Raw genomic sequence first — 19813 nt, forward strand, 5'->3', positions numbered from 1 at the left:
TATTTAGAATGCACAAACCTTTTTTGTGCCCATTTAATAATCTCTTTTTTTTGTATTTTTCATCTTGTTCGAATTTCTAGTTATCGGTTCTTCTTCGTCTCCTCTGACCTCTCCTTTCCCTCGTTATCAGTTCTAGCGTTATAGTCCCGCCAACTACCATTACTTCTTTGTCTATCTGTTCATATTCTGTTGATAATGCCGGTGCTAACCTATTTAATTCTCTATTACTACAATTTATTATATAAATTTACCAGACATTCCATATTTCCTCCTCTACTTTTATTTTCAGTTCTATTAAACCTTTTATTCTTCTTCTTCGCTATTTGGAAGGTTCCATTCTTCTCTAACATATGTCAGTATGGTCCCTCCTTGCTAACTAGCTCCTTCAGACAAATCATCTGTTTGGTAATTTCGCTTTGAACGTTTCCCACTTTTTATGCTTTACCCATATTTTTGTCCAAAGTAATTAGACTTGTCTACATACCACCAGAAGCTTTTGTCTTTGTCTACTAACCCTTGCGCATTCCAGAATAAGAATCTCTCTTTCCCCTTTTCGCACTTTGACTCTCTCCGTTGATTCCTCTTCCCTTTCCCTTCATAAACTCTCTTTCTCCTCGTACTATAGCTTCTTATATCTTACTCAGACTTCTTTCCCCTCCATTCTTTCTTTGTTCGCTATTTCTCTTAGCCTTTGCGCTTTCCTTTGCTCATCCGTCAGGTCATGATCAATAAATATTTCCCTTAATCTTATTTTACTTATTTTTTGCATATTATTTTTTATTGTATCTCCCAACTCTTCAAATGCATTATTACTACACGTTCTCGTTCTTTAATCTCTATCCTTTTTATTATTTTCTTTACCTGAAATTTTTCTTCTACAAATTCTTCAACTTTCTCTTTCGCTTCATGCTTCTTCGTGTTTAGAACTTTAGTCACAATATTGTTTTGTCTTTTTATTCTCTTACTTTTCTAGCTTCTTCTGAGCAATTCATCTTTCTGTGTGTTTAGATTTGTTTCCACTTTCTGGGGATTTGTCCCGTCCTTCCTGTGGTATTCTCTGCACTTTTTCTTCTTTACTCCCTTCGTCCAATATTTTTCCAACTTCCACCATCATTTCAACTATTAATGGCTTTTTTCTGCCATTCCTTCTGCTTTTCTTTTACTCTTCGGTATAGTTTTCTTTATTATTTCTGCTTATCTCTTCTCCCTCGATTCTCTACGGCGTTTTCTTCACATCCATCTTCTCTTTCCTTGTTTCGTAATTTCCACTTGTATTGCTTCCATCTATTTCCTGATCTCAGTCTATCTTCCAGATTCCTGTTAATTTTTCTACTGTTATTGTTTCTCTTTTATTTCCCTCTGCAGCTGACGGTCTGCCTCTTTTCCATTTCTCACATTTTGATGTGCCTTCTAGCATGTCTGCTATTAACCTATTACTTCCTGTCATCTTCGTTCTTTGATCCATACCATTTTCTTCTTCGTTTTCCGATATTTCAATACAGTACTCTGATACATCCCAATTGTTCTGCCCGTAATCAACGTTTTACTTAACCTATTACCTATCACGTGTTTTTTATTCCGTATTTTTTTCTCCCCATTTTCGCTTCCTATCATTAGCTCTTTCTCTTCACCTGGTATCTATCCTATCCTTTGCCTCTTTATTCGTTTCTAGCTCTGTTTCCCTTTTCTAAATTCTACGAGTTATTCTTTGTAGTTTCTACTAAATCATTGGGTTGTTCCGAAAGTTTGTTGTGCTTTTCGTAGTCGTTATATCTCATTTTGTATTTAGTAGGATCGAAGCATTGTTATCTTATTTATGATGTACTATTACCAAATAATAAGATAATGTGATAATTATTTAGAAATGTAGCCTCTTCACCGATTTCAATGATCTTGAAACATGTTGTCAAGGCCATCATTCTCAATAACTTTTTTCTCTACATGCCGTCGCCGCTTGATTTTAGTCTCCAAGATATTTGCAACAAACTTTTGTTAAGTTCATCTTATGAATATTCATTGTGGCGTGTATTTTGACGTAGGCGAACACGCTTAACGGTAACCATATTCCTATTAATATAACCTAATCTACACAATAAAGGTGAAAAGTTAATGGGTTATAGATTGCATTAAATTCATGTGTAGTAGTTAATGCTATCATAGAGGTACATATATTACCAGTTATAAGCTTTTTGGAAGTATCTCGGAATTTAAAGCCGAGCAACGGTAACACGTACAGGAAAAGGTTGTTCAGAATGATGGCCTTGACAACATATTTCAAGGTTATTGGAATCTGTGAGGAAGCCACACTACGAAATAATTACTTGCTGTTTTCGACTACTGAAGAGAATTAAAGGGAATTGTTAAAAAAAATTCTTCTTTTTCAATAAGATAACGTTAGACCTTATATACTGATGAAGAGTGCACTCAAAATAGTGAAGTTTAGTTGAAATTTTCAATGTTATAGCCTCTTGTCGTGTTCCAAAAATGAGACATCTTAAAGATTTATTTTTGTTGATATTATCGTATTTCGTGAAAGAACTCATTTTCAGAAAGGAAGAGAAATTTATCAGTAAAGAGCCCGTGAGAATGCTGGATAACAAAAAATTATCAAAAGGGACAGTGGTTATGTCATTGAAAATTAAAGTAATAGTTCTATAAATATAGAATCTATATTTTATGTCATACTTTATAAAATTGTCACTTGTAGAATGCTTCAATTCGACACTAGATGTACATCTATCTAGATAGATAGCAAAATCTTTGAATATAAATACTTCACAAAACATGTTAAGCATTCAAAATTTTAATAGAATTGTAATAAATAAATAAACTGTTTATGAAATCATGTTTCACAGGATATGTTTTTACCGCATTGATATTCCATCCGTGAATGAAGTTAAAGTAAGTTGGAGCTTGAGTCATTAGTGTGAGAAAGCCCCATGCTCCACTCCAATGAGCTATGATTGTAATCCAAACTGGACCAGATGTCAGTATATGTTTCCAAGGTATAACAGTTTGTTTTTCATCGATCGAACTACCAAGATGTTCCAAAATATATTTTTTCTCTTCGTCAGATATTCGAGGATGTTGTTGAGGTGAGTCGTGTATGAGGAATAGCCAGAAACAGTACCTTGGAATTATTTCTTATGTCAAGATCTGTTTCTTGTAGTATAAAGAATATTATAGTATAGTATAAACTATAGTACAGTGTAATATAAAGAATGTTATAGTATAGTATAAAGTATAGTATAGTGTAGTATAAAGAATGTTTTATATATATATATTACGATTATCCTCTCAGAATAACCACCAATTTTTAGTAATTTTTGATAATCTACTAAAAAATGTTTTGAGCAAAACTTAGTAAATTCCCTATATACTATACACATTTGAATATTAAAAATGTCCAAGAACTTCCTTTTTCAATAAAAGCAGAAGCTAACGTTAAGGAAAATTTGACGACTACTATACTATGACCTTACCAAATGACTCCAAGTAATGATGTTATATAAAATGCAGTACCCCAACCGAATGTACTACTAACAACTGCGCAAAGGGGGTAAGTTATAGCAGCACCGACAGAACTACCTGAAAAGTAATATATTTAAAAATCTGTCCTAGCACGGAACCACTAGCAATTTTCTTTTCTCCTAAGAAATGACTTCAGTCGTTATGATACGAGTAATTAAGAATTAAAACATTGAGAGTAAAGGTGGATTAGTCCCACTACATAATATAATTAATAATTTGTCGTCTACAATAAACGTGAGCACAAATTAGTGTAACAAGTAATCTTGTTATAGTAGCTAGATCTGATTTGAAAGAAATGAATGTCTTCATTTTCGTATGATTAATACAGTTTATTGGAATAAATTAATACCGTAATCTCACATTCAGAAAGATATGGTTTAGTCCACTTTTCCTCTCAATGTCTCAATTATGATTATAAGAAAGACTAACTAAAATTAGTTAATACTAGAATCATATTAATACAAAAAAATCACAGTATACTTGAAAGACAATAGTTGCTCGTATTAGGAAAATACGAGAATGTAGAATGACAAATTTCAATAGGAAAATTCTCGAAAAATATCGACATATTTTTGTGCTAACAAAAACTAAGATTCTAAATTCTATATATCACAATCTGGTATATAAACAATTAATTTTTAGTGTACATATAAAATTAAATTAGTCAACTTTCACTGCAAATGTCTTTTTTGCTATACTATCGAGATAACAAAATTTAGTGCATCAGTTTTAAGTTCAATGCATTTTTTCTGACAGAAGTCTCAAATTCTTTTGATATCTTTATTATTTTGAAATAAGTGTTAAGATTTAGAAAACATTTCTACTGTAGATAACAAACGTATCTATCATTTTTTAATAGAACACTTAAAATATATTTATGTGTATAATACAATAATTATTATATTACACTAAAATATCATAAAATATTTCAGATATTTTATGCAAATTGTCTGCTAGAAATATACATATATTGTAATATGTACAATTATTATATATAATTATTAAATATACATATAGATAAGTACATATATGTATTATGAGATTGTAGATACTTTACCCAAATAGGAACTAACAAATTTGCTTCTCTCGTTCTGAGGAATCCATTTGGCAGTCATGTCATGCATAGAAGGCCATATAACACCCTAAATAAATAACTTCAATCGAAAACTGTCTGAATATTTTTTGTTTGTACAACAACGATAGTTTTATAGATAATGCTCACAATTAAATTTGGACTATTATTGAAACATTTTCATCTAATTATAATATTAGCCATTTTTATTTCATCGAGTTTTAATTCTTTTGTTGACTTACCGCAACCAGGCCCTGGAGAGCCCGTAGTGTCACAAGAGCGTAAAGGTGATAATGGGTCATAAACGGAATAAAGAAGCCAAGAATCGCTGTTAAGAGATTTCCTAAGCCGTAAACAAGTTTTGTACCATAACGTCTTGCTAGAAGCCCTCCAGGAAGTTGCGTTGTCCAATGCAACCAGTAGTAAGCTCCCAAAGCTAAGCCTTGCTGATGCTCGGTCCAAGCAAATCGATCATCGTCCTGAAAACAATATTCGAACCCAGAAATATCATTAGTACATCTGTTCTTTTTTTTTATTATTATTTAATTTGTACTTTACAAATTTGTCCAGCTGGACATTTGGTAAATTTTTCTTAACTTAAATTAGTACATTTGTCAACACAATTTACATTTACCGAATTAAAGAATTATATTATCTATATAAATATGAGGTATAAAATTAGTTCATTTTCATAAAATAACTCTGTAGATTTTTGAAATTAATTTTTCAATAATGAAATCTTAAATGAAATGAATTCGCTTTCTTAATATGCCTTTAAATAAAAAATGGCTTAATTTTGGATTAAGTACATATATGTTTCTATATATACCTATATTTTTAATAGTAGTAACTTATTTTCGAATAGATGAACAAATGATACTTTCAAATCACAAAATCAACAGGTATCAATTTATCAGTCAAAAAGTAATAAACATCTTTACACAAAATATTTCAAGTTTTAAGGTAAACTATTTAAGTATTTGTTCTATCTTAACGTTAAAAGATTTTAGTTTATTTTACGACATCAAATGATCAAATGAAAGAATATACGATGTTTTTATAATATTTAAACATGTTTTTTAAAATATTCTAAAATGTTAACTCGGACCGAAAATAATTCGACACGAGAGAAGCTTGCTTAGGTGTATGAACATGAAAATGTTAAAAGATGCGGTCTGAAATATATAATAATCATAAAAAAATGATGAAATGAACAATGATTACAATTATAATTATTATTATACAGAAAAAGTATAAAAATATACGTACAATAATATCTCGCTCCGAGTGTGATGTAGTAGATATTGTAGTCTCAAGTGTGTTGTTACTATCGTCTGTTTTATTGTATAACCGTAGATTTTCGATGTCACATTGAGAATTTGTTGCCAGCTTTGGACGAGGTATTACCATCGCTACTATCGTCAGATTCAAGTTGATCCGCAGCATATAATTTATAGCGAAACCGCAGAAAACAAGATACCAAAGCACGTCCCGGCATGATATCAGTTCTTTTTCTTGAATGCATTTAATTTATTTGAACACATTCATGTATGATAAAATATAGTTGGTATTGATTTTTTATAATAGAATTGGATAATTATTATTTTAAAATTAATTTGAATTAACTGAAATACAAATTTTAATAAAGTACAGTGTCTACATATACATGTACATACATACAATGCAATTCTTTTACTTTGAAAGTTTCAATTTCATTTGTTTTATTACCAAACCTGTTTCTGCTATGCGAAAGAATTTATTAATACCAATAACTTGTAACTCATGATTTGTAAAATTTCACTAATAGTATTAACTGAATTGTATTAAAGGACGCTGGTTTTATTGATCGAGATTATCAAGGAGATGATTCATTGACCAGAATTTCGTATTTAAGCTATTGAAACTATTTTCAAGGACTACAAAAATATAATAAATTATAATTATCTATTAGTATGTATGGTCTCTTAATCTGAATCTTATCGAAAAATCTGATTGATGATTAAAGAGATGAATTAAATAGAAAACATCGGAAAGTTTGTCTAATTCGAATAAAAAATAAAGAATATATAAAATAATAATGTTGAAAATGACAACGTGAGTTCGCGCTCGTCATTCACATGAAGATGCGCTAGTTACAATAAATAGCAACTAGAAGATAGTTCTAGATACAATCGATAGATTTAATCGATAGGTTTAAGGTGTTCTTTTGTTTTTATCCCTAGTCCATGTAAGGAAGCGCAATAAAGGTTTTTCGGCTCAGAAAGGTGTGATAGATTTATCCAAAGAATAAAATAGTAGCTAATATGATCGTACCTCTGAATACAGAAATAACAACAAACAATATAAATATCAATGTTAATGAAAACAGGAGCCAGAAGATATCGTGGCGTATGTAGACAAATTGATAAAATTAAATTAAAATAAATTTTAGGTTATGTCTCTACCCTAGTTTTACAGCAGGATGAAACGAACATAAAAATATTTAAAGCAAAAGGATCGTAATGTAATATAGTTTAAAAAAGGATCGTAATGTAATATAGTTTAAAAAAGGATCTACAGTTAATGTAAAATATCGATATTTCTATCGAAAGTACTCGACTGCCTCACTACAAAAAGGTATGATATTTTCATTGCTACAATGAAAGAATGATTGAAAGATATGTAATATTCAAATGTAAGATACTACGAAATATCTTTTTCTATCGTGTAATATATAAATAAGTTTTTTCATATTATTTTATTTCAAGGTAAAAGATATGCAATCAAAGTGAAGAGTCAATCATGTCATTGACTCATTTACATCGGAAGTACTCGTTCGAATTCGCTAATAATGATGAAATGCAAAAATAAAATAATTTAGCGATAATTTGTACTAATACTGGCATCCATCATATCACGAAAATTTCAGACAACCAGACGAAATCTATGAGTAGTAAGACAATAAAAAATTTATCACCTATAATAACATCTGTTATTATTTTTTATTCTTCCTTGTCACGATCATAGGAAGATCAAGTGATATTTTCATATCTGTTGATATCTAAGGATATAATATGTAAAACAATCATTCTTATGGTTACGTAATTTGATAAAAAGTAGATGAATGACTGTTAAACATTGGCAGACTCGTATCAAGTACAATCCTTTTCATGCTTAATTTTTATTCAATATATTTCAATTGAAGATTATAAGAAAAACCATCATAACCGGAAGATTTCGTTGACATTTTTATTTTAATATATTAATATAAAATAGTTAAAAATGGAAATAATTTGTTGGGTATGGACGAAAATATAATATTTTATGGCAAATGATATTTTAATGCTTTAGATACTTAATGACTCTAATACCTAATTATACACGATATTTTTTAAATTATAAGAAGGATAGAAAAATATATGTTTAGCTCCAAGATCAAATAAAAGGATAATTTTGGTAACATAAGATCGATTGACAACATAATAGATTGAAAAATTTCTGTTGTATAAAAAAAAAAAAATAAATGTGACTTATGGTATTTTTCCTCTAGCCTCCAATTTTCAAAGATGATGTATCAATTGAATACACATAATTCTTATAAACACACTGCAATTATATACACATATCGCAGAGTTATAATTAATTAAGTGGAAATGTTGTGCACCTGAGAACACAAAACTTTTCGCATGTAACGAATGTAGATGTAGATTATTTTTTATTTATAACATGACATCGATTCCATCACGTTGCGATTTTAGTTTCCGATTACTACAATGAAATACGTTATTAACTAAAGTAAAGTAAAATAACTGAATAATTATTGTAATAAAATAACATAAAATCAAATAATAAAGTAATAAATTCAATCGAACAAATATTTACATTATTTACAAAAGTTATGATCTCAAATTTATATGACTGAAGTTAATGATCATTCTCTTCGGTACAGTTACATTCATGCGCAATTTCAGTTACTGATACTCGGCAATCTTCGCGTGGAATCGTGCATTTCTCTTGCGTTTGCTATTTTTCATTAAGAAAATTTTACTTACTATTGGCCATTTCGTCGATTTCTTGTCTTCAAAGGCTACGATGCTCCGCCAGTTAAATCGAATGAAGGAATTACGCACACGCGATGTCTTCCGCAAATAAAATTTCTTAAAGAAAAATCTTTAAGATCATTAACGTCTTTATTCTACGTTTAATTGATAAAAGGAAGCTTTATTCCGCATCAATACCGAAAGGATACAAAAATAGTCAAACGTTTCTTGGTACGAATCGTGTCGAGGTATACCGTTTTCTGTGAAAATACCTATAATTCCATTGATTTTACGGGAAGTCTCGCGTCACGATGATTATTCATAGGAATATTGTCCTTTGACAGATTTTGTTAGACGTTTCGTGTATCTCTAAGTGTGTGTTAATCAGCTAGTGTCGCGGAGTATACTGCATGATTGTTCTTCGGCTATAATCACGCGTACCCTGAGGAATCTTTCTGCGAACCTCCACCCATGCAAAAATAGTAGATAACGAAAGTTACGCTGTGTTCCGTACGTTTAAAATCCAAGCTTGTTCGTTTCTTTGTCTCGTTGTTCGACGAGGCTTGTGTCTGGCTACGCTCGTTATTTAGTGATCGTTAATTTATTTATTGATAGAGCATGCTTGTAAATCAGTCATTTCACGAGATATCTGTCCATTTCTTCAATACATAATTTTAGATCGGACTTTTATGTAGAGAACTGAGTAAATTTAGAATAACGTCGCTAGCCTACAATAATATTTTCATAATTTCTAGATATTCAATAAAAAATATTATATTACTATTATGCATGGAAATATAGTACGGAAAAGAGAAAGAGAGCTTGTTCTATTTATTTAAAAATGATTGAACGCTGAGTTCCAGATTTATTAATGAAGATTGAATGTTGCATATTTATATACTGTCTTTCCTTATGTTATTCCAATTCATGGTAGTAACAGTGTATCTGAAATTATAATCATATATTTCAAAATTATTTTATTATATTTGAATATGATTTCATGTATCACTCTATGTATATATTTAAATGATTATTATAATTTATAACACATATTATGTATAAATGGAAATATAAGTTTTTAAATTATATATAATTTGTTGATATAAATGAACAATATTTTTTAAATATTATTCTTATTACACAAATCGACGAGAATCGATTATACGTTTCAAAACCATGATTTCTTCAAAATTACTGTTTTCTTGTAAAAATAATTTATAATAATACATATATGTATTTCATTTTATAATTTATCCGAGTAACTACCATGTAAAATTTATTTATGATTTACTTAAAATGCTAGAAGATTGACTAATAGTATGAACATTTAATGTAATGTAAGAACATTTTGATATTTATCAATATGTCCATTCAACCATTTCGAAGTATTACGAATTTCGAGTCTTATGAATTGTAAATAATATTCTCATTTCATGAAACTTTATAATATTTCTTTTGTTTTATGAAATTTTGATGTCTGGATCTTGTTATTCGAAATTAAAATATATTATATTATGTGATTATTAAACCTTATGTGTACATTTTGATATTTCTGACGCGTATCAGATGTTATACTTTGCGAATCTTTTTCCACAGTTTTCCACAAGAAAAAAATCCAGTGTCCCGACATTTGATAATTGAGGATCAAAAAATCAACCGTCCTTGTCTTGTTTCTTAATGAATAATTGTTGAAAATAATGTTTATTTAACGTAATATCGTTTCAAAGGTTATTTTATTATTATATATTTTTGCTATAATCTGTTAACAAATTATATACAGATATACAATATACGTACAGGGTGCATAAAAGGTGAGAATAAAAACCACCATAAAGCGATTCTGTACCTCTGTATCGGTGAAGATGTGTAAAAAACTGTATGTACAAAATTGATCTTTAGCATGATTTGCAATGTCAAGATTTTTTTAATGCAACGTATTCTACTCGTCACGAGGAACAAAAGTCTCAAAGGATCCATAGATCGCAAATGACCGTATCTCGTGAAAAACATGTTAAAGTTTCAATGATTCTTAAACTTCATTCACAATGTGTTTCTATTTATGTTTACATTTAATGGGAATGTAGCGTGCTACTTCCGAAGTAACAGGAAATTAGAGAATAGTTTGTAAAATATATCAAAATATAGGAATAATGAATGGAACACAGAAGTGTGATTCTTAGCGGCTATTAACAATTTCGTATTCAAGAATTAATATTAATATTATATATTAATTATATATTAATATTATATTAATATATTAACCTGTTCGTCTTATATATATTAATATATATTATATATTAATATAAGAAGAACAGGTTAATTATCGCTTTTACTTGTGGTTATGCACTGTTAGATGTATATAAAATAAGTTAAAGTTAAAATAATATTAAAGTTACAAAAATACCTTATAAAATTCGCCGCGTTTAAGCACTACAACCAAATAACCATGCTCTCGACGAAGTTATATCGTTGGATGCTGCATAAATTGTAACGCGTTCCACACTTTTTAAATCGAATATTGTTTACGGATAGCAAAAGCAATTCCTCTAGTTGTAGTATCCTCAACCGACAAAATGCCAGGATTTGAGCTTACAGAAATCCGTATGCAATGGTTGAAAGATTCAGCTTATATATTATTATAAGCTTTTGGTCAGGAATTATTGGGAATCATATTATTGGTCCTAACTATCTCTGGTCTATATCGATAGGAAGATATTTGCGATTCTTACGCTCACATTTCCTAAACGTATTACGCGAAATTATACCACAGCAAAGTCGTCACTTCGTTTATTTTATGCGCGATGTTACTTCGTCTCATAGCAATGTTATAATTTGAACAGATTACATCAGTTAAATAATTGCATCTGATTGAATGTAGTTTCTACCACAAAAAGTTAATACGTAATGGTGAGAAGAAATTTAGTGAAAATGTAGAAATGCGACATTAAATGTTTAAATGTACAGAAAGAGAAAAGGAAGAAAAGAAGAAAGAAAGGAAAGGAAGATATGGGATATATTAGGTCGTCCGAAAAGTTTCTTTCGTTTTGTAAGGAAATAATGGATGCACAACATTCTCCATTTTATATTATTTTATCAACTACGTACGATCTATTTTGTTTTATCAAGATAAAAATCACAACGTTTGACAGATCAGGTTTCATGTTTGTATAAAGATACGTCGTTGTAAAAGTCGTGTCTGTAAAAGAAAGACACTTTCCGGACAACCTAATACAATAATGCTATTTTTATAAATGTTATTTTTCTTCCATTCGACTGCAGAATGTAAATACGTTGTAAATAAAGCCAGTTTAAAAATGATTAAAACTTTAATATTTTTTCCCAGGAGAAGAGGTCATTTACGACTCATGATCCTTTTAGATTTTGCTTACTCTTGATGAGTAGAATACGTGGCAATAAAAAATCACGTTCAAGATCAATCTTGCACGAAATTTTTGTTACAAATCTCCGCCGATTCGCAGGTGATTTTTACATTTACTTTTTGCACACTTTGTACATAGTATATATTTCTTTCTTATTTTTTCTCATAGAATATGCGAATATGCTGTTACCATTTGACAAGCAAAATCTGAGACAACTTGTACGTTAAGAAGACTAAAAAGAGAACATTCCACTGACCTCGCTGAAGAAGTATAGTCAAACTCGAAGATGGTATCCCGCTGGGGTTAGCCATCTACATGTTATTTAGCAATTAAGTTAGAAAAATTTACCAAATGTCCAGTTAGACAAATTGTAAAGTACAAATTAAATAATAAAAAAAAACTTGTACGTTACAACACATTATCGCACACGTAAGATAGAATTACGTTTTGTATGCATTTTAGTATACGTGCAAATATCATTGTATACAAGAGAACGACAAAGATTTACAACTGATATTACGCACAGCGGATCTCTGGGTCTATAAATCATCGATATCGTAAAATTTGCTGATTGTGAGTAGTAATAGTATTTTTGAATAACAATACGTTTATTGATATATCTTCTAAATATATTCATTTTATTTTTATCAAACAATTCAATAATTAATTAAAGCAAAGGCAATGTTTTGGCAAACAAAATTTATTTTAAATATTATTTTGGAGAATATAATTCAGAAAACTAATGAAATCGTAAAATGAATTCATTTTGCATTTATTACTTATCTTTTTGAGGCTCGAGTTACTTTTCATTTTTAACTAAAGCAATTCAAATTAAAATAAATTGAAATCGTATATTTTTTTTGTTAAGGTTATTTGATGTAGGTGGATACAAAGAAACGCGTGGATAAATTGTAAGGTATTGTAAGTATATATATATTGTGAATATTAAAGTACAAAGTGTGGAATACAATGTAAGCTGGTCCAGATCCGCACGCTAGCAATGTTACGCTGAGACTAAAAGAATCCCGAAGCCAACGTCGCACATGTACCGCTTATGGTCTGTCCTCGACGCATTCTTTTGTCTATGCGCTGTCGATGGCTTCAGTACTTGAGAAAACTGAAGACCAGATGTAGAGTTTTCTTAGAAGTTTTTTTTTTTTTTTTTATTGATTATTTGTTAAATTTTTACAATTTGTCCAGAAGGACATTTGGTAAAATATTATAGCTTAGAGAATAAAAGAATAAAAAAATAAAAAAAATAAAAAAATAAATAAAATATAGCATGTGGATGGTTACCTCCAGCGGGGTTCCATCTTCTAGGTTTCCTATTGCATCTCTATTTCGAGGTCTGCGGGATGCTTCCTCTTCAGTCTTCTTTCTATTTTGGTTTTATTTGTTTCAGCAACCAGCTGATTTGGGTGTGCTGCAAGTCTTTCTTTGTACTTTTTTGCGTATCTAGTGATTTCCTCTTTGACTGTTGGAATTTTTAGATCTTTTCGTAGGTCTTCAATTCTGACGTACCATGGAGCGTTAACTATTGTCCTTAAAATTTTTGCTTGCTCTATTTCTATTTTGCTTATGTGACTCATTACTGCCGTCCCCCATAGTGGGACTCCGTATGTCCAGATTGGTTTGATTATTGTTTTGTATATATTTAGTTTATTCATTGTGCTTAATTTAGATTTTCTATTGATTAACCAATACATCTGCTTCCTTTTTGCGCTTATTCTGTTTATTATTGATTTTATATGGTGCTTCCATGTAAGGCGTGTGTCTAAATTTATTCCTAGATATTTGACTTGCTTTGTTTGTGCTATGTGGGCGCCGTTCAGTTGAATATCTGGTGTTTTTCCTTTTCTAAGTGTAAATGTTATGTGGTTGCACTTGCTGGTGTTCACTTTTATTTGTTTGTTTTGCAGCCATTTTTCTATTTTTGTAGTGTGTTCTTGTAGTAGTGCGGCGGCCGTTTCTAGATTTGCATGCCTCACTAGTATGGCCGTATCGTCCGCAAACGTCAGTGTTTTACTGTTGACAGTTGTTGGTATATCTGCCGTGTATAGTGTGTATAATATTGGACCTAAGACACTTCCTTGCGGTACTCCTGCCTTGATGTCCTTAATTTCAGAGTATGCATCATTTATTTTTACTACAAAGGTTCTGTTGTTTAAGTAAGATTGGAGTAGTTTGTAGATTTGTTCTGGAAATTGCTTTTTGATTGTTTGAAGAAGTTTTTCATGGTTAACTTTGTCGAATGCTTTTTCGATATCCATAAAGAGTGCTGTGCAGTATTGTTTTGTTTCGAGCGACTGTAAGATTTCATTGACGAGTCTATGCATTTGTTCTATTGTGGAGTGTTTATTCCTGAATCCAAATTGATGGTTCGGTATTAGTTTTTCTTTTTCTATTGTTGGTTTTAAGCGGTTATATATTATTTTCTCTAATAATTTGGAAAATACAGGTAGTTATGATATCGGCCTGTAGGATGCAGTTCGATGTGGGTTTTTATTTGGTTTGGGTAACATCACTATCTGTGCTATTTTCCATAGTGTAGGAAAGTACTGTATTCTTAGAATTGCGTTAAATATTATCGTTGTTAATTTTATTGCCTTTGGGGGAAGGTTTTTTAAGATTTTCCCATTGATCAAGTCAAATCCTGGTGCTTTACTTGTCTTTGTTGCCTCAATTAAGTTTGTAACTTCTTGCGCTGTTGTGCTGAGTATGGTGCAGCGTTTATCAGTTGTGTTGCTGGCATTTTCCACTTCTTCGTTTGTTTGCCATCCAGGGATGCTGTTATTAATTTCATACGGCGAAAATATATTTTGTAGATGCTTTGAAAATTCTTCTGCCTGCTCTTCGTTGGTTCTGGCCCATGTGTTGTCCATTTTTCTGATTGCTGGGATTGTTTTTACTGTTTTCTTAATTTTGTTAGTGACTTTCCATAGGGAGTAGTCGGTATTCTCATGCGCGGATAGTGATTCGATGAATTTTGAGAATTCGTTATTATGATGTTCCCTTATTTTATTCTTTAGTTCCTTTGCAAGTTTATTTAGGTTTTTCTTGTTTTCTCGTGTTCTCTGTTTTTGCCATTTTGCTTTCGCTTTTCTTTTTTCCCTGATTTTGTCTAGGATGTCCTGCGGAATAATTTTTGATTGCCTGCTATTTGTTTCATAGGTGGTGGTTGCCCACGCTGCTTCCTGTATTATTTCTGTCAAAGTTGCTACTGCCTGCTCAATGTGTTCAGGTGTTTTCAACGGGATATTGCAGTTGATTTTGTTTTCGATCAGTTCTTTGAAAGTTTGCCAGTTGGTGGTTTTATTGCAAAGCGACTCTGACTTGTTATAAAGTAGTGGTTTGCTTGTATATTCTATTATAATTGGTGTATGGTCGGAGTTAAGCTCGAGGCTGGTTGTTATTTTTAATTTGCTTACATTTAGCCCTTTTGTTACTGCAAAATCCAACAGGTCAGGTATTTTATTGGGGTCTGTCGGCCAGTACGTTGGTTTTCCTGTAGATAGTACGTTGAGGTTGCTGCTTCTAATGTATTTTTCCAATGTTCTACCTCTCGGTGTGCTAATTATCGAACCCCATAATGTGTGCTTTGCATTAAAGTCTCCTGCCGCTATATATTTGTCGCCTAAGGATTGGAAGTACTCTTCCCATTTTTTAAGTGTCATTTTGTGTCTCGGAGGTGCATATACTGCTGACATCTGGAAGTAATTGTCATTGGTTTGTATTGTGACAGTGGTTGCTTGTAGGTGTTTTTGATTTGTTTGACTATGTAAGTGATGCTTGATGTCATTTTTTATTATTACTGCAGTTCCTCCATGTGCTTTACCTGAGGGATGTTTGGTATCGTATATGGTGTAGTACGGTATTTTCATGTAGTTTTTTAGGGTGAAATGTGTTTCTGAGACAAGTAGTATATCAATATTATTTTTATACAAAAATATTTTAGTTTCGTGGGCTCGCTGTTGCAAGCCATTGGAGTTCCAGACTGCTATTTTCAAAATGTCCATCTCTATTTTTTACTTAGCAAGTTAGTAAGTAGTTGTAACATGATTGTTGTTTGTTGTGCTTGTTGTCTTAGTATTGTGTTTAGATCACTTACCATTTTTCCTAACATTTCCATACCTTTAATGGATTGTTTGAGCATTTCTTTGATGTCTGTAACGTCTTCGATGTTATTGTTTTCATTCTGATTGATTGCAAGCGTTGGTTTGCTAATGTTTTTAGTTACTTGTGCGTAGCTTCGTTTACCTTGGGGATCTATGTTTCTGCTTATAGCGTCTAGTTCCTGTTGTGCTTTCAATGTTGTTTCGTTATCCGTTATACTTTGTTGTGGTTGATGGTCATTGTGTGATCTGTTGCGAAGTGGAGGAAACAGTTTACGTTGTATTTGTTTCCTTATTTCACATCCTTTGTAGCTGGCTGGATGGTTTCCGTTACAATTATAGCATTTAACTTGTTCTATTTTTCCTGTGTATGGGCAGTGTATTGTTAGGTGATTTTTTGCACATTTAACACATGCCGGGCTTCTGTTGCAATAATTTTTTGTGTGTCCGTATTGTTGACACCGCATGCATTGTGGTATATCTTTTTTGTAGCGTGGTGGTTCCACTGTTACAATTGTATTTAGTATTTTTTTGATTTCATAGATTTCCTTGTTATTGGTTCTGGGTTCCAGTTCTATTAAGAATAGTGGCAATGGTTGCTTCGTATCGTATCTTGTCATATTGTTTATTGCTCTTGTTTCATGGCCAATTTTTCCTAATTCTTCACTTAATTTTTTTGTGTTAGTTTTTGGATGTAAACCTCTTATAACTATTTTATAGCTCCTTTCTGTTTTGAGTTGGTACGTGTGGTATATAGCATTTTTTTCCTTTAGTTCATTTATCACTTTCCTATAAACTTCTGGGGTGTTTGTTTGAATTTTTACTTGTTCTAATTTTGTTTGTTTTATTGTGTAGTTATCCTTCCCGACTATATTGTTTAGTAGATCAATAAGCGGGTCTATTATTTGGGCCTCAACAAATATTGGTGGTGGTTTTGATATGTAAGGTGTTTTAGTTGTGGTTTTGCTTGTCATTGTCTATTTCTTCCGTTAGTGAGCTGAAGGAGTTTCTTAAAGGTAATTCTTGCAGCCATCGCTGCTTTTCTGTATCTGGGTTTCCTGCAGCATTTGTGCCTGGAATTATTTTACGTTTTTTGCTAGTCTTTGCTAGCTTCCAGTTTTCGTCTTGGTAACTTATTTCGTTGTCGTGTCTGCACTCCTCCTGTCTCCACTGCTCTTCCATTTCTTCTGTTTCCATATCATTTTGGTTGTTATTATTTTGCTGTTGTTGCTGTAAGCCTGGTAAATTTGACGACCCTTTTATGTAATATTTTTCTCCTTTGGTTGCAATCTTGATTGTTGATATCTGCTGCTGCATTGTTTGTCACTATCACTATTCGTAGCACTTCTCTGAATCACTTGACTGGAGCACACGTTTGTTTACACACATCTGTTCGCCTCGGTTGCCCGAGCGATACTGTTTTTCTTAGAAGTGGTGACCACTTCAACATTCAAATTTCGTAATAACAAAATTTTGTAATATAATTGTAACAGTTTACAAATTAAAATCATTTTCGAATTCATACTTTGCTTATTATCTGTATGCGTTAACGAAAGAGGTGGAAATTTTCTGTCGATGGAAACAAAATGTCTAGTGCCGCGTAAGCAATTATTCGCAACTAGTTTGATCATTGGTAAAAATAATTATCGTTGAATTACTTATTATACAGTTTTTAAAAATATCTTTGCTTTAAGCCAATCATTGCATTCATGTATGAAATTATAACAAAACGATCGGTAAATTTATATTTTATTAAATACCTTTTTAAGATGAAGTCTAATAAAAAGAATATTCCATAAAAGTCTTGTTATTTAGTTAATTGCATTTTAGGGGCTCCGTATAAACCCGAATCAGACGAGACTACCTAGCGCGCCGCTTACAATAGGGACAAGCGCCAAGTATCACGGGTACCTGCACGTGCCGTTAATCGTGGTGTCTAAAAGAGCTATTCAAATGGGTTGAATAGCTTCGTTGACTGGACGAATCGGTCGACTAGACCTGAGCGTCGATAAGCCGGCTTATCTGTGTCTAGACCAGGTAGATTTATTTTATTACAATAATAGTGATTGAAAAGAAAAGGGTAAAGGTTGTTCTGTTTTTCTCTTTGAGCAGAAAATCAACAAATTTGGGTCTACTCTAGCAAACCTTTTCGTTTAACAAACTACATTACAAACTACATTATTTGTTATTTGTCTCAACTACTGGAATCTTTTATCTATTGGACTAGATTTCCATGTTTACATACGGTAACTTTTTAAGTTCTTTGTTACTTACCTACTGTACTGGCCGTGTCTGAACCAGCCTTTAGAAACTTGACGGAAACATATGTAGTTTGACAATGGTATGTTATCCCGCTCTTCGACTCGTTATGTTGTAATGTATCTTCTTCCGATTAACTTATTATAAATTCCTAATTTTGATTTTGAAGTTTTAAAAATTCGCACTCTATATACAGACATCTTATGATAGAGATCATTGGAAGTTGGTCGATAAACTAAATTTGTTTAACGGCCTTTTCGGTCGCCCGTAGCAGCAACTCTGTGATTTTGCGCGTATGTGACGAGTGTGCTATAAGTAATATAAAATGATTTTATACAAAAATACTTAAAAAACATTATGTTTTAATAATCTATATATATATATTTACATCTTTGAACATATCATTTTTTAATATTTTTTTCTGTATTTGTTTTTACGATAATTTATAAAACATCTGCCAAGATGTATCCTTGGCTTATCAAAACAAGTATCGCAATAGTAAGTTGTTTCGTGTTTTTCTCCTGCTTTGTTTCGGTAAGAACACATCTTACAATACATTTTTGTTCCTGTTAAAATTATATGGAGCTTTCCATTTAACCAAATTTCATCACAATTAACAGTCGACGTCGAAGCTCGATCGCGAGATCGACTGGAATCGGGAGAGACTCATATCGTTGTGCTTTGAACTTCCAACCTTGTTTTGGTTTGTTAAGTTTAAAGGCAAACAAACTTTCCCTCTTAGGGGAGAGGGCCGCTATATAGTGACACCCACGTTTGGATACAGTTGATTAGAATTTACAGCTGCTGGCGTTTGTAGCCATCCTGGTTCACTGTGTCGATGTTTATTTGGTGCTGGATTGTTCTTAAGTTGTCTTCTTGATATTATCGCTGCGTTATGTGCAACAGCGTCCGCTGGTTCCGCATCAAACGGACTATCCTGCGTGGACTCTGACTTCAGGGTAGTAGTTGCCAGCATTAGGCCTAGTTTGTCTCTGGGAGGTGTCACCATGCTAAGACTGTGCAAGGAATGCGCTGGTTTGTCCTTCCTGGCGAGTCTATCGGTCGACTTGATAGGCCAGGTTTCATTGCTCGGGAGGGTTCCAAATTTCTTCTTAGTCTGATAGTTGATCTCCCGAAAGGCTTAGATAGTGTGACTCCGAAATATCAGATCTTTGATTATGTTGTGAGTTCGTTCGAGTTTCTCGTTCTCGTCTTTCTTTCGGCTTACTTGTGCTGGGTGTCATAGTTGGTGAGGGGACGTTGGGCGTCGTGGCATCCGTGATTGGAACATTGTTCCAACACGAATGTTCGACATTGGAAAGTGTGCTGGCTTCGTTGGAGGCGAGGGCAACTCCAGGAAGAAGTTTGAGATCAGAGACTTGTTCGATATGGCGCTCTGTGGACTCAGTAGAGAAGCGTTGAGGTCCGATGGAATGTTCT

The 19813-nt window shown here is 32.0% G+C and overlaps 1 protein-coding gene across 2 annotated transcripts in view; it reads right to left on the reverse strand.

Moving 5' to 3' along the window:
• Napi-t (Na[+]-dependent inorganic phosphate cotransporter) overlaps positions 1–19813 on the reverse strand; it is a 33849-nt gene that overhangs the window by 6317 nt on the left and 7719 nt on the right. The window contains exons 2-7 of one of the 2 annotated variants that reach the window (XM_072021508.1): positions 8635–8989; positions 5873–6117; positions 4846–5082; positions 4589–4673; positions 3483–3588; positions 2869–3130 (exon numbers count right to left, since the gene is read on the reverse strand). In XM_072021508.1, the coding sequence (XP_071877609.1) occupies positions 2869–3130; positions 3483–3588; positions 4589–4673; positions 4846–5082; positions 5873–6117; positions 8635–8644 (945 nt within the window). In that variant the 5' untranslated portion in view covers positions 8645–8989. Of the gene's footprint in view, positions 1–2868; positions 3131–3482; positions 3589–4588; positions 4674–4845; positions 5083–5872; positions 6118–8634; positions 9056–19813 lie in introns of those variants that run through there. The other variant, XM_072021507.1, reaches the window with a different exon arrangement.

Source organism: Bombus fervidus, chromosome 19 (genome assembly GCF_041682495.2).
Source record: "Bombus fervidus isolate BK054 chromosome 19, iyBomFerv1, whole genome shotgun sequence".
Taxonomy (NCBI): domain Eukaryota; kingdom Metazoa; phylum Arthropoda; class Insecta; order Hymenoptera; family Apidae; genus Bombus; species Bombus fervidus.